This window comes from Armigeres subalbatus, chromosome 3, assembly GCF_024139115.2.
Source record: "Armigeres subalbatus isolate Guangzhou_Male chromosome 3, GZ_Asu_2, whole genome shotgun sequence".
NCBI lineage: Eukaryota > Metazoa > Arthropoda > Insecta > Diptera > Culicidae > Armigeres > Armigeres subalbatus.
In genome coordinates this window covers 219206409-219225109 of record NC_085141.1, presented here as the reverse complement: position 1 = coordinate 219225109, position 18701 = coordinate 219206409, and the positions used below count along the sequence as shown (strand labels likewise).

At 37.2% G+C, this 18701-nt stretch overlaps 1 protein-coding gene across 1 annotated transcript in view; it reads left to right on the top strand.

The window, feature by feature from the left end:
• The window catches only part of LOC134219932 (uncharacterized), a 44663-nt gene that overhangs the window by 6311 nt on the left and 19651 nt on the right, over window positions 1–18701 (top strand). Inside the window, exon 3 of the mRNA XM_062698836.1 lies at window positions 14039–14199. Within this exon, the coding sequence (XP_062554820.1) occupies window positions 14039–14199 (161 nt within the window). The remainder of the gene's footprint in view (window positions 1–14038; window positions 14200–18701) is intronic.

Here is an 18701-nt window from a genome sequence, read left to right as displayed (position 1 = left end):
AAATGTTCAAAAAAATCCATTGTTTCTTGGAATCTGTCCAAAAGAATTTTCTTTTTCTATCGCATGATCTTCAGAAGTCTGTAAACAGTCTGTCTGTTTTGGCTCAAAAGCTCACAACTTAATCATCTGTTGCTCTTAACCAAAAATAAAAACCCATAAAAATGAAGTTGGAAAGTGCTCAACTGGCCCCCGGATTACGGTTCATATGTACCACTGCATTCAACGGAGACCATGGCCCGTCCTCTTACTTTCGTGTTCGTTTTCGAAGTCGTTCTGCCACTTCATCCTTCTCCAAAAAGGCAGTACATATTATAGGTACATGGTACATGGGTAGGTTGTGTTGGTTGCCCATTCGACCAAATCATCCAACCCACTTTGAAACGTTTGAAAAAAAAAAACCTTCGAAACGAGCGCCGCCGAAGTGCTCGGTGGATTAATCGGAGCCCCGTTTGAAGTGGGAGACTACTTCTTGTGAATTGGAACAATATCGTTCGGGTCGGAAAATGTGGAGAAGAAGAGCGACAACTTTTCTAAAATTATGACTCCGTGGGAAAGCTGCCACATTCGATTTGGCCTTTAGCGGTTACATCAAGGTTTATTGAATAGTAATGTGTATACTGCAATAGAAGTGTTGATTATAGGGCTGAGTGTCATATACCAACTAATCAATTCCGTTCAATGAAAAATTTAATTAATGGTAAAAATTTAATTATTTAATTCCGCATCGCGGAACGTCTACAAAAAAGTTCTGACATTTTGAACATTGATTGCTCAAACCATATGCGAAAAAAATCGTTTATTCTGCCTGGGCAATTTCAAAATATTTTAACTTATTTGAGAAAAGCCAAAAAATTTTTTCAATTTTGGAAAATCAATCAAACAATTTGAAAATTCGATTTATATGACATGCTGATTCAATTCGTAAGATAGGAGATGAATGTGGAGAATGATAAATAGAAGATAAAAGTAGAGATTAATAGATAGATGAAGGAAATCGGAGTTGTAAGGCAAAATCTGGCATTTTATAAAATGACTAAAACAAAACTAAGGGGCCTCCCACAAAGTACGCCACGCTTTTAGGGTAAGATGCATGACGATACATTCTTTTTTTGAGAATCAATATAAAAAGCGTTACGAAGGGTGAGTGTTCTGTGATTTGCTTGCAGAGAAATTACAGACATTCAAATATGTGCATAATCACTTGTCATAAGACTATATATCTGTCAAGGTACAATCAAGTGGTGGAATTAAATGGGATGGTACAAACTCGTCTTATGACAAGTGAAGACATTCCACTAAATAGCTCAAAATAATTTTCTTGACATGTGCATAATGTCCGACAGCCAAGCTACTTTGAAAACTTTCAAGTCGGCAACTTACACTTCAAAACACCACGTCACCCCAAGAATTGTCTTGTCGCAATCAAGTCAACCTATATTGGGTTCCAGGACACGCATGTGTAATCGGATAATAAAGCCGGCTTACAGGACCAGAACCTATTTGCAGCGTACCAACTTCTTCTCTTCGTATAGAGCTGAAGGCATGTGAATTTATGAAAATAGAAACCTAATTTAGGAACACAACTAATGCCAGGCAATTGAAACGTTTTATCATTCTAAATGTTTCAATTACTCGTAATTATCTAAAAAACCTGAACACTTATACAGCACAGGTTGGTTGCCCGAGTCTATATTATTTAAAGCTGGTAGAAAAACTTCTAAATTATACCGTATTGACTCAAATCCCAAACAGACTCATATTTCGAACACTCGACGCAGAGAGATTCATTTGAAATATTTCATTATTATGTGTGTATGTTATCCTCTATCTTTCACCCAGCTGGGGGCGTAGGACAAGTAGTACTACGAATAATTTGATCATATCTCATGCTCCGTAATGGTGCTCTTTTTGTTACGAAGACTTGTACTACAAAAAGGATTGACTTTTGAAGCAAGAAAGGTTTCTTCAGGACGTGTAGGGAACGGGATGTACTAGTTGTTTATAACAGGTACAGCAAAACTTCACAATGACGCCCTTGTTCGTACTAACTATTTAGGGAATAGAATGTCGAGAAGAGCCATCGTTATTAACTGAAGCGTGATAATCTGGGACTCGCACAATATCCGCGGCGATAGTAGCAAAACTAGAGGAACTCAAAAAGCGCAGGGAATTCTCAGTAAAGAGTGGATATTACTAAAATTTTAGCAAATATTAATTTTCATGTTTCTTTCCGTCCACTTAGAAATAGAAACCTATTTTATATCAATAACCAAACAAACTATGGCAGAAATGGCCCAATAAATAGAATGATGGCATGTTATAATGCGCATTGCGAAACAATGATGTGACAATGAGTAGAACTGCTCTAAAATGTGTTCTTCTCTAGACAAGTCAGGCGATGGCTGGACTACACCATGACTTGATAATAAATATTGTACTAAGTATAATTGATTTACAAATTTAATAAATAAAAACGATGTCCTGTACGTATTTAGCGTTCAATTTTCAATTTTAAAATTTATAAAAAAAAGATAGAAAAGAATTGGAAAGTGATCATCATTTTCACAACTATTGGAATAGCTACAGTTTGAACAGGACGCATCAGGAATTTACGAGACGATGTGTTAGGGTAAAACGTCCTATCGTTGTGGTATGTCCTAATGTTGCGGTAGTGTTTAAATAGTCGATTCTGGATATAATAGCATAAAAAACAATAGTGGATATGCTAAAACTCATCAAATTAATGACTAGAAAAGTTTTTGTTTGACAAAATTCCGTTCAAAATTGTAAAAAATCAACATTTTTTATTAAAAATTTGAATCCTTTGTGCCTATTATTGCGGTAGTGCTAAGGTCTTATTGTTGTGGTATCGATTTCCATAAGAATTACATGTAATACCGCAACAATAGGACTGACCTTAAAAAAAATGTCGCAACGATCTGCGGCAACTGCGTCCAATTATTGCTGTAGTTTGTTTTTATTGTGATAAAAACAAAACACCCCAAGTTTTGCACAATTATTGATGTAATATTTGCGAAACTATAGTTAACGAGCAACCTATTTGACTACTGCAATGTGGAAAGGAGGAACAAGAATTTTTGAAATCAATTTTGTTTTGACACGGTGCTTAACCCCTCGATAATATGTCGTTTTACCCTATGCAGTTTAGCATTTCTCATCCTTCTTTACTTGCATCGGAATTGTGCTCATTTAACCAACAAGGTCTCCAGTAGCCTTGCGAGCAAAGGCGTAGGATTGCCAATCCGGAGATGGCGAGTTCGATTCTCGGTCCGGTCTAGGGTGTTTTCGGGTGGGAAACATTCTCGACACCCTGGGCATAGTGTATCCATTATACTTGCCACACAAGATACATTCTCATGCAATGGTGGGCATAGAAAAGCTTCCAATTAATGGTTGCACACAGGGCTAACTGGAGACACATATCTTTTAAAAGGATTATGTGAGCTGATTTCTACGGTCCGGTATTTATTTAGTCAAAGTAGACTAATTCTTCTCTTAATTTTCAAAAATTAATCCACGCCTATCATTGCAATTCTATACGTAGTTATGTGTCCAATCTAACCTCCACTGTCTGGCAGTGATATCATTGAAGAAATTAATTGCAGCTCATGTGGCCCGTTGCAGACTGCCTGGTATTTCATGACCAGTCCGAAGTCACTTTTGCTTACATAAAGCCCCGCCGGTTTATGCTACCATTATCAATTGGGTAAAGGATCCATAGACAAACTTTCGAATAGTCTAATCCAGCGCGTATCTAGTTTTGAGATTATAATTCGGATTAGATTATTCGTTAAAATGGAATAATAGTAAAACCACAATGAAATAATCTCACCAAATTTATTGATGGTCCTTTGCAATGGTTTCATTTTCACCTGAACAGCATACCACAATTACTAAAAACATCAACAGTACGCCAAATATTACGGAGAAAAAATTGGAAATAATGCGCAGAGGGGAATTTCGGAATAGAATACTATGCGTTGAATTAAGTTCAATCATACAAGTCAAATGTCATGAAGCCCAATAATTTGAAGGCCGTTGGCCTACATTTGAGAGGAAAAGTTTCAATGATTATTTAATCAGTTTGACCATAACTGTATCGAATATGCAGTAGCCCATTAGATCAGCAAGCATTCGTATAGTTCCATGCCGAAAATGTTGTTCATAATGATTGAATTTACAGGCGGTTTATTAGGCGTGCCGAGATGTCGCAAATTAATCGATTATTTCGATTAATCGATTCACCGTTGTGATAATCGATTAGTTTTGAATCGATTATTATCCAACGATTTATCGATTCAATAATCGACAAGAATCGAAACCTATCTCGCCGGGGCATCGTCTGTTCTTATACTAGAACTGAGGCTAATGCGCTTTGAGCGACTCACAGTCGGTTTGGTAGAGCCTGCTTGCGGATACATGCAGAATTCGATTCGCAGTGGCCAGGGGAGAGGTCTTAAAACGCTGGGACATAGTGCTTCTCGTTTGTGCAGTGAGGATCGCTCATTTCATTATTATTATTACTCGTCTTTAGTAACGAGGCCGCTTCACCCCGTGATTGGATTGTTCATTTCCCGACGTATGATCAAGGACAAATCGGATATAATTTTCAACTTATGTTTCCTCTTCCTTGAAATTCTGTCGACAAGTTTGATTTTTTGCATGGTAACTCGGCTCCAAATGTTATTGGTTAAGCAGAAAATAGCTAAAGAAAACTGATCAGCTAGGATTTTCAATTTATTTATTTGTTTTTTTATTACCCATCTCCTCTACCATTCAAAGTTTAGGAGGCCTAAATTCTATCCCAACAATACCAACTGAACTTGTTATTCTTAAGATGGTTTTAAAATACAGAAATGTCAAAAATACAAATAAAAACATTTGGTTCCTTTGATCAACAGCCAGGAAAATTTTCGTCGATGGCGCTTCCAGGATTCCAAATTTTTCTTGCAATGAGTAATAATCTGAGATGAGATAAAACAACTCAAAGCTGAATGCCCTCACAAAATGTTCACCACGACGAGTGCAGTGCACCAATAATTATAGAATACTAATCCTTCAAACGATAATTCCTAACTGCGATTGTTAACATAATTACAACAAATATATTTTCATTCCATTTTGCATTCACAACCGCGAAATAAGTGTTTTTTCGAGTTCACTTGTTATGGACAAGATCGATGATTGACAAAAATCCCCGACTACTAGCAGCACGGCGAAAGCAATAACAAATTGGCAGATAAAAGTGAGGTTAAAAACGAAGGATCATCATTCGATAAATTGATGATTGACGCGTTCTATGCACTGTTTCTTGTGTTTAAAATTGAAGAAAATGTTCGATAATGGAAACCCTTCTTTGATTTTTATAATTGAAGTGATAAGAGAGCGTCAAGTTTGATTCCAGTTTTGAAATTTTTCGAAACCTAACCTCACTTTTAATTGCCAATTACCCACCTGGGAAATAACGCGACGCTTTGCTAGTCGGCGTTTGTCTAATCGACGATTTGAAATTGGTTTTTTCTGACAGCAAAGTGGTTGTAAGAAAGGACAACAAGATGTCTTATCTCATCTCAGGTAATCATCAAATAACGACCAAATAACGGAGGGCTTTATTCATTGCAGTAGGTTACTGCTTCGGGTTTTCTTCTCATAGCTTGATATCTTATTTTTTTTAGCCGTCAGTACAACGCAGCATATAAGCAAAGAAAAAGCACTGATAAAACTGCTGCTTCTTTTCTTTATTTCGAGATGATAAGAATTTGTGAAAATAAGATGGAACAGTTCATTCAAAGTTTATTTCATATGTTCCGGGCATTAAGCCACACGGAGTGGAAATTAATACCTATATCTGAAACTCGATTTATTTCAGAGTTTCAGACAATTAAAATAATGTCCACTCCGGGTGGCTTAATACTCGGAACAAAGGCAATTAAATTTGAATGAACATAAATGATGTTTGTGCTTGCATTGGATTTAAAAAATTATAAATGCAAAATTCCCTAAAAAAATATGTTGCTTTTAGAAAATCGTAAGGTTTTCTAAGGGCAAGCGCAAAAGATATCTATTTTTCTTCTTCATCTTTTTTGTTGGCATTACATCCCCCGCCGGGACACTGCTGTCTCGCAGCTTCATAAAGCACTTCATCAGTTCTTATGTTAACTGCGCGGTGTTCATGCCAAGTTTACCACTGTATTATTTCCAGAGAAGAAGAGACATTTTCCATCCCGAAAATTGCCTACATCGACCGAAGATCGAACCCAGCCATTCTCTTGATTTTGAGCCACGCGTCTAACCTCTATGCTAAGGATGGTCACAAGAGATATCGATGATGTTTCAATAACCATTCAGGAAGAATTCCATCTGAAAGCTAGCAAGTTCTTTCTCAATCCATTTTACAGTTAGGCTTGATTTAGCCTTCTTAAAAACTCGATTTTTTCATCAATCTCAAGAAGCTTTGTGTAGTCTTTGGTGGTAAAAAAGCTTTTTGAAATAAGGCCGTTACAAATATTTAATTAACTTTTTGTCCTACTGGTCTCCGAAAGGTCAAGGGGGGGGGGGGATACTAAAAAATAAATATTAAAATGAAAAAAAAAATTCCTCAAAATTATCCGAATTTTATTTTGTTGCCCCCTTAAAAATATTATTTTTTGGCAAAAAATTCGAGGGGGGGAGACGCAGGCCTGGTAGCGAGTCACTTTTTAGTGACTTGGTCACTATTTTGAGTCAAATCACTATAAAGTCACTATTTGCATCCAAAAGTCGATAAAGTCACTATTTTTCGGAAAATGGTCACTAAAGTCACTATATTTCCATTGCCTTGTAATGAAGTTCAAAATAAATATCATTTGTACCTACTATTATTAAAAGTCAAATCAAATGTAAGTCTGGTAGCAATATATATGCACCAAAAAAATTTTAAAGTATGTTTTTGAAAATTGTGAGGTTATTTCCGATTCATGTCAACTATGATCTTTTTCTTCACGAATGGAATTTGTTTAAAATGCGAAAGGCTGACCACGGGTATAGAGTACGGAAATGAGGAATATTGGAACCAGAACCACATCTGCTGGTGAGCGTTAATACCCTCCGGTGACAAGATAATGGATAGCCTCAGTTTTATCACATGACAATCAGATTTGATGTTTCTCAACGTCACACTGAGGAGTATTTCAGCCAAATCCTGGCCAAAAATCAAAAACATTTTCTTTAATTTACCAAATTATTTTCCATTTTTGTACTGTCAAATAGTAATACTAATTTGCCATAGGATATTAGTTTAATCGCAAATGTGCATGAAAAAATGTTCACGTATAATTGTGTTTTCTTGGATTATAATAATATCCATGATAAAAATCAATATAGGTATCAATTAGGAGGGTAACTAAAACGTTTTTAAACATGATTCAATCAGAAACCGTTTTCAGCTGATCTTTAATCATGATATTAATTGCAAGCCTTTTTCTGCCATTTTTACTATGAATAATATGTTTCACAAAATCAAACTTTCGATTGGGTCCCAAACCCATCCAAGCAATGAAATTGTCAGTGTTGGAAAGATTGGAGTTTCCTTAATAAACTCCACAAGAAACATTTCATGCATCCTCACGCAATCGTGACTTATTTTTATTTCAATATAGTGAAATTTGCAAAAATTGTTGTGCAAAAAAAATTAAATAATCATAGTTTGGTGCGACAAAGCTAACATAAATTATGTTTCGTTTTCAAGGAAGAGTGAGGCTTGGATGAACGCACCGATACATAAGAAGCATATGCATTTTTGGGATGTAAAATGTTACCGCCGCCGGGGGTGACAATGGGTCAAATGAGGCTGAGAATGGGTCACTGTTCCAACTACATATGTAGAATGCTTGTAGAAGAGATTTAAAGTTTCTGAGAACAAGAGACTGTATTTATAGGACACCTTTTTACACGATTTTGTTATCAGACCTCCACACTGTCAGTGAGGGCGTTGACCCATTCTCACCCCCAGACCCAGACCAATTGTCATCCACGACGAAGGAATTAACAAATAAAGCGATTGAATTGCATTCCGTATATATTGGATCCCCTCCATGTGATATTACAAAACATTATCCGGGGACTTAAATATTGTTCTATTGCAAATTTATATAGTCGAAGTAAATAAACAAAGTAGGGGAAACCGCCAAATGTTGAACGGCTAATTTTGTCGCCTATTGTTGAACTCCCATAAGAAATGCACGTGCGTTAAACAATAGGCGAAGAAATTAGCCGTTCAGCATTTGGCGAATTCGGAAAATTTAGTAAGTAATAATCCAAGAATGAAGATTAACATAAGAAAGATCATACACACAGCACACAACAGATTTTATTCTTGAAGATTGGCGGACCCAGAGGTGGGCACCACTCGTCGCAAGTACCCTGTAGTTCACAAAGGGAGCGTTCTTACGCCACGTGGTGCTCTATCAAATATCAATCACAAAATTTTCCTCAGAATACCACGTCGAGCTAAAAATCTCAGAAGCTTCATTTAAATTTGTTATTCAAACATAGTCAAAGGGTCAAATCGTACATTTAAAATCTCTTCATTGTTATAATAACTTTATATTTTTCAAACAAATGGTCCTACAAAAGATTTATAAGCTTTGTGGGTCCAAAAATTTTATTAAAACATTATTTTATATCATTCTATACAATAATGTTGTTGTAATTATGAATATAATGTTGTGACCAAACTTGTAACTCACTACCCGTCCCCGAGACGCCGGGTAGATACCTTCTCGTGGTGTGTTACTTAACATGAGGTACCATGGTCACATTCCTATCTTCTGGCTGATCCAACGAATACGATCCTCAATATCCAACTCCGTGGTACTTATGAAAGTGTCACTCACTGGATTCTTGCTTGTTTTTGTCTTTCCTTGATTTCTGATAGAATTCTAGATAAGGCTTTCAAAAATAAAACTTTAATTTGCAAATTACGAATTGTACCGTAACAATGCTAATGCAACTTGTAGCTCTTTACCCAACTTCATACAAAAGTCACTATTTGGTCACTTTTCCTGCAATCGAAAGTCACTATTTGGTCACTTTTTCGTCATCGTTGGTCACTAAAGTCACTATTTTGAACGGAATTCATCGCTACCAGCCCTGAGACGAAATAGATTTTAAATATTTTCAGGGTTGTTACGACTACGCAGATTTCGCGGTTTTCGCGGATTTGGCGCGGATTCACATAACGATTTCAGGGCTTCGCGCGGATTTAGTTTTAGGTGAAAGTTTAGCAAATAAAATACTGGATCTAAGGATGTTTGTTTGAAAATGGGTTTAATTTTCGTTAGCAAATGTTGTTGAGAGCAAAATTTACGTTTGAAGTAAATTACTCACATTATTTTTCGGATATTCACAGGCGCTTAGGAGAGTGGCGCCACTTTTTGTCACTTTTAAACCATTCTAAAAAAAGCATGCCGCATACAAAACATGTCTGTTGAAGGACATGAACACCCGAGATATTTGTCAGTTTCTGATTGATTATCATAAAATGAACCACATAGCATTTTTCGAAAGTTTTTTCGTCAGGAATTCTGATATATGTAGTATCGAAAAAGAATAAGGGTTTATAAAACAATTGACCTTTTCCGTCAAAAATTTTTACTCGCTCTATCGTTTCTTTTTCTCGATTTAAGGTCAACTTTCCCAATGAACCCATATTTTTTGGCGCCTCTAAGTATTTTCAAAATCGAAAACAAAAACCGAAAAAGTGCTGCACGTGTGAACCGTTCAAAATCGGGGCAATCTAAAAAAACAGCACTTTTTCGATATTTGTTTTAAATTTTAAAAATACTATGAGGCGTAAAAAATATGAGTTCATTGGGAAAGTTGACCTTAAATAAGCCAAAGAATCGATTGAGTGAATAAAAATTTTTGACGCGGAAAAGGTCAATTGTTGTATAAACCCTAGAATCGACTAAGACAATAAAACGAGATTTTTGACGGGAAAGGTCAATAGAAAATACAAAAATGTTACTTTATTGATGCAGATGCCTCATTTAAATAAGTACTTTAGCAGAATTCGTTCAAACATTGGAATGTAATTTTCAACAGGTATTGCTTAAAAAACGCAGTGATTCTAGGAGCATTTTTTTGCGATATTTTCAGAAAACTCCGGTAATTTTTTCGCAGGAATATTCACACAAAATTTAAGAAACCTCCTGAAGAATTTTCACAAGGATTCTATGAGGAATATGCAGCCTGAAGCGTTTTAAATACGAAAAGTTTTAAAATTGTGGATGAGTTTCTGCAAAAAAATCTTGGAGCACTGACCACAGATATTACTGTAAAAAATTCGCAGCAATTCTCGGAAGGTTGTCCACAGGAATTCACCAAAGAATGTCTGCAGAAGTTTCCAAAGCGATTTCCACAGGAATTCATGAAGGAAGTTCCTAATGTATTTCCGGAAGAATTTTTACAGATTCCCAGAGAAATTTCCGTAAAAATTCACTTTGCGATTTCCTCAGAAATTCCTGTAGCGACGATCACAGGAATTTCTTTAAACAATCTTCATAAATTGCGTCTAGATTTTAACGAAAGATTCTCCGGGAGTTTCAATCAATTTCTGCATGAATGACCAAAGCGATTTTTGCAGACAATTTTGGAACGACTTCTGCAAGAGCAGTTGGATTTCCATTTTTACAGAAATAATTCCAGGATAATTTCCCCAAAAATTCCCAAAGTATTCCGTAGAAATTTCCGGGATGAATGTGTGTGAATAATGACTTTCTGCAGGAATTTTTGTGGATATTCTCGGAGTTTTTTGTTGAAATTCTAGTAAAAAACGACACAGGAATTCTTGGCTGAAAATTACGATAAATGGGTGTTAAAAATGTTAATTGGCGGAATTTCCTTCATGAACATCTAGACAAACTTGTCACAAGAATTGAAGAAGGACTTTCCGCACAAATTCCGGACTATATTTTGCTGGATTTTAAGCTAATTATTCTACAAAATTTCCGATGAAAATTTCTGCTGAAACATTTATTATTGGTTTCTTGATACAAATTTAAATTATTGTTTTACAGAAGTTTTGTTTAAATACGAAATTGTACTAGAGATGGGCGTTCCGCTCAGGAGCTGTTCCAAAGATTCGCTTCCTTACATTGAGCTGATGAGCCATGGATCTTTTTTAAAGAAGCCCAGCTCAGCAGCTCACTTTAAATTGATGAAATCATTGTCAAACACGCGCCTAGAGAAACTCCCTCGAGCGTACGCACTCGAGTACGCGCGCTGTTGTATTTTGTACAGCACAATCGAAAATACCACGCTCTCGGTACACAACACAAGCGAGTTTGTACGAGCATTCCAGTCCAGTACCGCGCACGTGCTGATCGTTTATTATTTGCACCTCAAGCACCATCAAGCCAAGCGACAGAACCATCTAGCCAAGCAACAGAAATCATTTCTGCTGCAGAGAGGAATAAGAAACACACAAGCAAAAATAATCTAGCTTGCCGCCTATTTCTTAACCCATACCCACATACTCGGCGCTACGAACGGACACACAAAAGATACCTAGTAGTGCGGTAGCGAACGAACCGTACTAAGCAAAAGATCCGAAGATCCGAACAACTCTCAGTTCCGCTCATGTCGTCGTCCGTCTCGAAATTGCTGTGACATGGGAGCGAGAGCTGCGCCACTAGCTCAGATCCGTGCGACACGGATCTCGATCCGGATCAGTCGCGACCGATTCTAGCGAGCGAACCTAGAGATGTCGCAAATTAATCGATTACTTCGATTAATCGATTCAACGTTGTGATAATCGATTAATTTTGAGTCGATTATCACCCAACGAATAATCGATTCAATAATCGAGAGGAATCTAGAGTAATCGATTAGTTACTAATCGATTAATCAGAATTTTACGACATCATAAGGATGTCGCAAATTAATTGATTACTTCGATTAATCGATTCATCTTTGTGATAATCAATTAATTTTGAATCGATTACTATCCAAAGATTAATCGATTCAATAATCGACAAGAATCGAAAGTGATCGATTAGTTACTAATCGATTAATCGGGATTTTACGACATCTCTAAGCGAACCGTGTGGTTCAAACGAACCGAGCTGGGTGCTGTGTCTTGCACGGAGCCGATCTTTTACTTGCGACGGGTTTTCCCGCCAGCATACTGCTACATGTGCACTCGGTTTGTTTGTAGCACCGTGCTCTGTATTTTTTTACTCTCTTGTTTTTATTTCTCTCGCATTTCGGGAACCAATATAGATGAATGGGCTCGCTTGTATGAAAATGTCAACTACGCATGGTTAGAAGGGTTAGAAGCGCGCAAACAAGACATTGATTTACTGCACCTAGTATGAAGAGAAAACTTATGACACGTGATATGGTTCATATACATATCAGAGACTAGGGACTGAATTATTTAAATTAACGATTTGAGAAACGTTATCAACAAAATGTAACTTAGAATTATGAATAGAAAATAATGTTGAGTTAGTTTTTGTATAGAAATAAATGTGATAGTTCTAAATGAACTCCTAGACTTCAAAACTAGACGTTCAGAAAAAGCGTAATAAATGTTATTAGTTTAAAATTGTCGGTTTTTCAATAGAAATTATTACATCACTGTAGCTAAACATTTTAAAAATTTCAAAGAAAGGTAAATAGATGAATGATGAACGAATGAATAAATCAATGAATGACATAAATTTTTCAATTTTTTGAACAATAATTAAAATAATAATATTAACAATTATGTTTTATTATATGTAGCATTGAAGAACTGAAGAGCTGATCCAAGGAGCTGACTCTTTTCAATGAATTGAACGGATCAGATCCGCTCACTGCAATGAGCTGTTTTGCCCATCTCTAAATTGTACGGTCTAATTGCCTAATCTCAACGCAAGTATGTCTTGTGATCAAAAATTAGAACAAAGCTGCATAATTTGTTACTTGAGAAGAAATTGCGGTTTCGGCAGATTTTTTATTATTTGCCAAGTTTATATATAATTATATATGATCAAATCTGGCCTGAACATTCCTTGTGTATAAATTCATCTCGTATAGTTCGATCAACAAAAAAACCCACTGAAAATAATTAAACAAAACATGTCCAAACCAGCAACCTATCGAAAAAGCGGTGCTTACTGAAATAGTTTTGGCTGTTTAGTTCTTGTTCACTTATTTTCAGTATTTCTAGTGATTAAAAGGATCGTCTAGAAATGTTTTTATATTAACTGCGTTTTTTTAGCCATATTTTCAATTTGCTACATACTTGACTGCCGTCATACGCATATTTGTCCCATGTTTGCTGGGATTGCCTATGTACATGGGACAGTTATGCGCATAACGGCAGTTGAGTAAAGTTGAAGTTTAAAATAGTATTTAATATCAATAATGTTATTTAAAAAAACTTGAAGAAATTATGTTCAGTTAATTGTGGTAATCAAAATTAATATTTCACGTATATTTGAGAAGTCAGTTCGCGCGGATTTGGCGCGGAATGGATTTCATGTCGGGCGGAAACGGCTCGGATTTGATTTTAGTCGACGCAAACTTGGCGCGGAAAATATTTCAGGATCTCCGTAACAACCCGGTATTTGTATCGCCCTAAGAAAATAAATTAAAAAATCTAAAAAGATAATATTGCTTTTCAATTGAAATATCAATAATGCATTCAGTATCCCAGAAATCCCTGCTTAACAAGAAATTCGTTTTAAAATGCCATGTCTATCTTAGGGTCATGTTAGAATCTTAAGGCTTAACGTTTGGTTTTGTAAATAGCTAGTGAGCAGAGTGTAAAATAATCGAAATTTTTTGGTGAAGTTAACCTTCTTGACAGAAACTACTTTGGTAGAAGAACCCTCCCTTCAACTATGTCGTGTCGTCTAAAAGGGGCGTAAAATCCAATAACTTTCTAAAATATCCATCTGTCCGATGAACTCGCTATTCGAATTTTAAATAACTCAAAAATCCACTCGCTACATCCACGCCCTGTCTCTCTCTTTTTCTATCCCGCCAGGCCGCCCAAGCACAGGCTCAAATCCGAAGCATGCAAAATATGCATCCGATGCAATACAACTCCTACATGAACCCGACTATGTCGATGTCGTCGAGGTCTTCCCAAAACCAGGCAGTGCCACCACCGCTGGTACGGTCCTCGCAGTCGCAAGCAGCCCACATGTAAGTATCCATTACGTCACCTTTTATGAATATTTTCTTCTCCTCCACACAATGTCCCACTAGTTTGCTTTTCTCTTAGCTCGTATATCACTCTCTATCCTTAATTGTTGATATTAGGAATATCTAATATGTTTGATTTTTCTCGTAGTACTGTTAGTTGTTGTTGATGTTGTTTTACTGTTTTAGCTTAACCTCTTTTCATCCATTGCATTTAATTTTTGGTGGACGGACCACAGTGCAGACTGCCGTGAAATTCTCTTTCTACTTATATGTTTGGGAACTGTTGGGTACTGTTTTTGTGTGTGATGGTGTGTTCTATGTGAGTTAGACAAAGTTAATATTTATCGTGGGAGTTGTTCGTTCGGTGTGATTGGGTAAACGACCTTCCAACCACGTTCCGCTGTCTACTGGTCGTGCTAACATATCATATTTGATTTACGGTTTTCTGCATCATTCAAAAATGTAGGTCCGGTTAATTCACATTTTTAGTAGGGTGGGTGTGCTTTAGTTACTTTGCCAACCAGCAAATTCTATTCTATTTTTGTGTTCCAATTTTCCGAAACTTGATATTACATAAATATCAGACAAAACATCTAGTCTGGGTCTCATTTCTCGCTATGTCGAGATAAACACCCACTATGTGTAGGCTCGCGCTTCACACCCACCACACACTCTCGCCCGGCCAACTGCCGCAGCTGAAAACAAGCGCTTCGACAGAAACATGAAGGGCCGATGCCCACGTAGCGTTTTTTCAACGCTGCGTGCACGTGGCGTTGAAAAAACGCAGGTGTGCATTGGTGCGGCGACGCTGCGTTACCGCTTTTTCCCGATGCACACATGCGTCCTTTTAACGCCGTGTGGACGCAGCGTTGAAAATACGCTACGTGGGCATCGGGCCGAAGCAGATACATTTTGAGGGGTGCTGCAACTACTGGGAAACAACATAGCACAAACAAACGCGCGAACAGAAAACGACGAAGATGACGACGACGACGGCACCGCCAGCTGTTATGTTTTCTCGCCAAATGGCGCCTTCGGTGTAGTCTCCCATATGTACTTATCTATACTGCAGCAGACCCTTATCCTTAGCTATGAGATGAGATCACGATAGAATTGCTTTTTCGAAACAACGGTCCTTGGCGAGTAGATTGTGCCTTTTGTTTGAAGGGGAACCCAAAATAGCGCACATGTACCGGGGGACTGGCTTACTGCTGATTGGAAAGTTCGAAAAGTTATGAAAAGTTATAAAGTTTTGGAACTGCTTAGTAATTTTATATTCAAATTGATTTTTTTAATACATAATTGTTTTCAAATTGATTACACTTTTTTTCTAGTTCAATCAAAGTTATTTACCTATTTTTCGTGTATTGACCACCTGATATGGATATTAATTTTAGAATATTTGGAAACTATATGTACAGTATATAGAAGATTTTATTCAAAAAAATAGGAGGTAATCACTTTCTATTAATGAGATTTGATCCCACGACCCCCAGTCTTACCGAGGCCTTAACGGTCATGAAGAATTTAAAGAAAAGTTAAGCATTTCATGTAATATTAGAAATGCATTGAGAAATATAATTCATTCTTGACGAAAATAGGTTTCTGTTTGAGTTGATGAAACTTTTAAGTACATTATTCTGAGTTTTGTTAAATTCATGTGTCTGAAATCATTGTTCGCGAATCTTTAGATTTCCTTTCGGAATTCACAAATTAACAATTAGAGAGCATAATCATTATGTAAAAATGACTCGCCAACAGGTTTGAACTCAATAATGTGTAGGGTATTTCAGTATGAAATACCGTCAGTGACAAACGAAGGTTCCATGTATGCGAACTCACAACTTTTGTTAGCAATAACTGCAAAACCATCATAATCAAAAGAGTGCGGCTGTTTTGTGAACATTCGCCATTTGGTTAAATATATTGAAATAGCACAAATTGTGGGCATGTTCAACAAAGTCTAACTGATATATAAACCCGAACAATGCTAGAAACATATCGCTAGTAAATATATAAAATCGTTATTCGAAGAACAAAAACAAAGCCTGGGAAAAGGTTCACCGATACCGAGATGAAAAGGTAATTCTAGGAGAATGGAGCGCTCCCAAAAAAGTAACGAACAAACCCCATTCCTACCTTACCTAGTCGCCTATCATCGTGCGATCAAAATAGCCAGCGCTGGAAGCAAACGGCGACGGCGATATGGCTTGGAGTTGCCATGGCAACCTTGGGAATCGATTTTCCTTTTTCAAAGAGATCTATGATTAGCCGCCGTTTCCAGGGCATTCTCTGTTTTCATGAAACTATGGATACCCAAATTTCGTCCGCCGGTGTGTCCTTCTGTCAGGTCGCGTTGAATACACGTTTGTCTGTCCGACCGACCGACGTCCACCCACGTTAATGTTACTCTCCGTGTGTTCAATCACGAGACAACAGGAACTGAACATGATATGGTATGGTGATGATTATGATGAGTCATGCGAAATTTTCACTGGATCTTGCGCGTGTTGATATAGATTGTGATGTCATCGCTGCGTGAATTTTGATGTGTCATAAAAGGTGATTGTGCCGCACCGGAATGCCGGCCGGACGTACTGTGTTCTTTTTCAGTTAAAGACAAAGAAATCTTAAATGTGATGTAGCTTATTCATGAGAAGTTGTTTTTGGAGTCTTATTTAATTTCATCAATTATTGACATATTTACAGATATGCTCATTTACCCCTAGTGTAAGATCATAAATATCTCGCACTTAATGCTTTTGCTGCACTGAAACCGTCGTACGAAACCGTCGCATTGTTTAAGACTATTTCAATATGATATTCTCAAGTTGCATTCCAAATATTGATTCTATTCCGATAGTTTACTAATAAAAGTTACTAAAGTTTTAAATTATGCCCAGTGGCAGAACTTGGCATTTTGCAGAATTTTACTTTCCCTTGCTAATTAGTCGCATTTTTCCTAATGTTCATTCATATTGCCATTTTATGATACTTCAGTATCTCTGGATGTAATTAATTATAGTTAGAACCTTTTCACAACTGATTGCATATTATTCGACGATTGGTCACAGCAATGGGTCAAATTGGTATTCTATTGGAGAAGAAGAAATCAAGTGTCTTGATGAAATTCGATCCCACAATATAGTAGAAGGTCGTTGATAAATAAAACAAAAAATAGAGGTCTTTCTTAGTAACTTTCTTGTGAAATGCCAGACGGAATTTCAATTTCATTGTATGTGGCGTTACAAATTTTTAACGAAGCAAGTGTTTCCTAGAAGTCTAATACGATCAATCCAGTTGACGATCCACGACGTCAAATCAAGACTGCTGGCTTTGAGTTTTGAGAAACATGTACTGCCTGTAATCGCATAACTGTCCCATATGAATAGGAGACACAGCAAAGATGGAAAAACTATGCGATTACAGGCAGTGTAGTACCTGCATGTGCTTCGTACTTCTGGAGGAACTCCACATACTGCAACTGTAGAGCAGGAATGGGGATTAGTCGCTTCTCCAACATTGAAACCCTCTTCAGTGGTAGAGTGCGACAATCTTCTAGCTGACCAGAATTTTCTTGAATGCCAGCCTCACGATAAACCTATTTCGTTGATAGAGACAGAAAGGGAGAATCGTATGCCAATTGTTTGGTAGAAAGCTGGAGAACGCTTGGGATGCTGTCCATCGTGGTATGATTGTCTCATAGAAACGGTATGTTGTCTGATGGAGTAAGAATGGATTTTCAGTGAAAATTGAACTTCTATGGTCCGAACCATTTCGTTCTTCTGGGAAGCGCTCAGTTTGCTCAACGCTGTGTAATGTACGTGTCGATGAGAACCATCACACATTGCGCACGTTTGCCACACCATGACAGAAACTGTATGGCTCTTTTAAGGTGGACTCTAGGAAAGTGACTGGAAATGTTTTGTTTCCATTGTAGAGCTGCTTGTTTGAAAGACTGCGTCACAATCTTCCTGGATCTGACACCTGGACTTCAGGAAATTGATCATCTGCGTAAACTTCGAAAGATCTCCTTATTTCTGGGTCCCTTTCAGGCCTATCGTGTTGATTTGTCAAGCGCTGTGATGGTTAGATACTCAATAATGTGCTCCGACACACCAGTCAATTCTTGTACGATGTACTTTTTACAAGGTGAAGAGCTTCGTTAAACAGGGCTCACAGCTCTTTGTGGGAATCTGATGTCATCTTTTTCAATAATGCAGCTGGTTCTTTTTGCTGATTTTCAACAATGTACTTGTTCTCAGCTATCTCGAATCGTAAAAAATGTTCACGGAACTCTCGTTGACGCTCTCTTAATTTGCACAACTGCGGTCTCCATTATGTTTGATGGACTTAGCAGACATTCTACGACGTTCATCAACGGGACAAGTGTCACAATTTATTTGAAGAACATTGTCATAAAAAATAAACACGTGTCGAGGCTAGAGGGTGGTGGGAATGGTAGAATGTGGTAGAATTACAAATTTGCAGCAGGCGGTCCA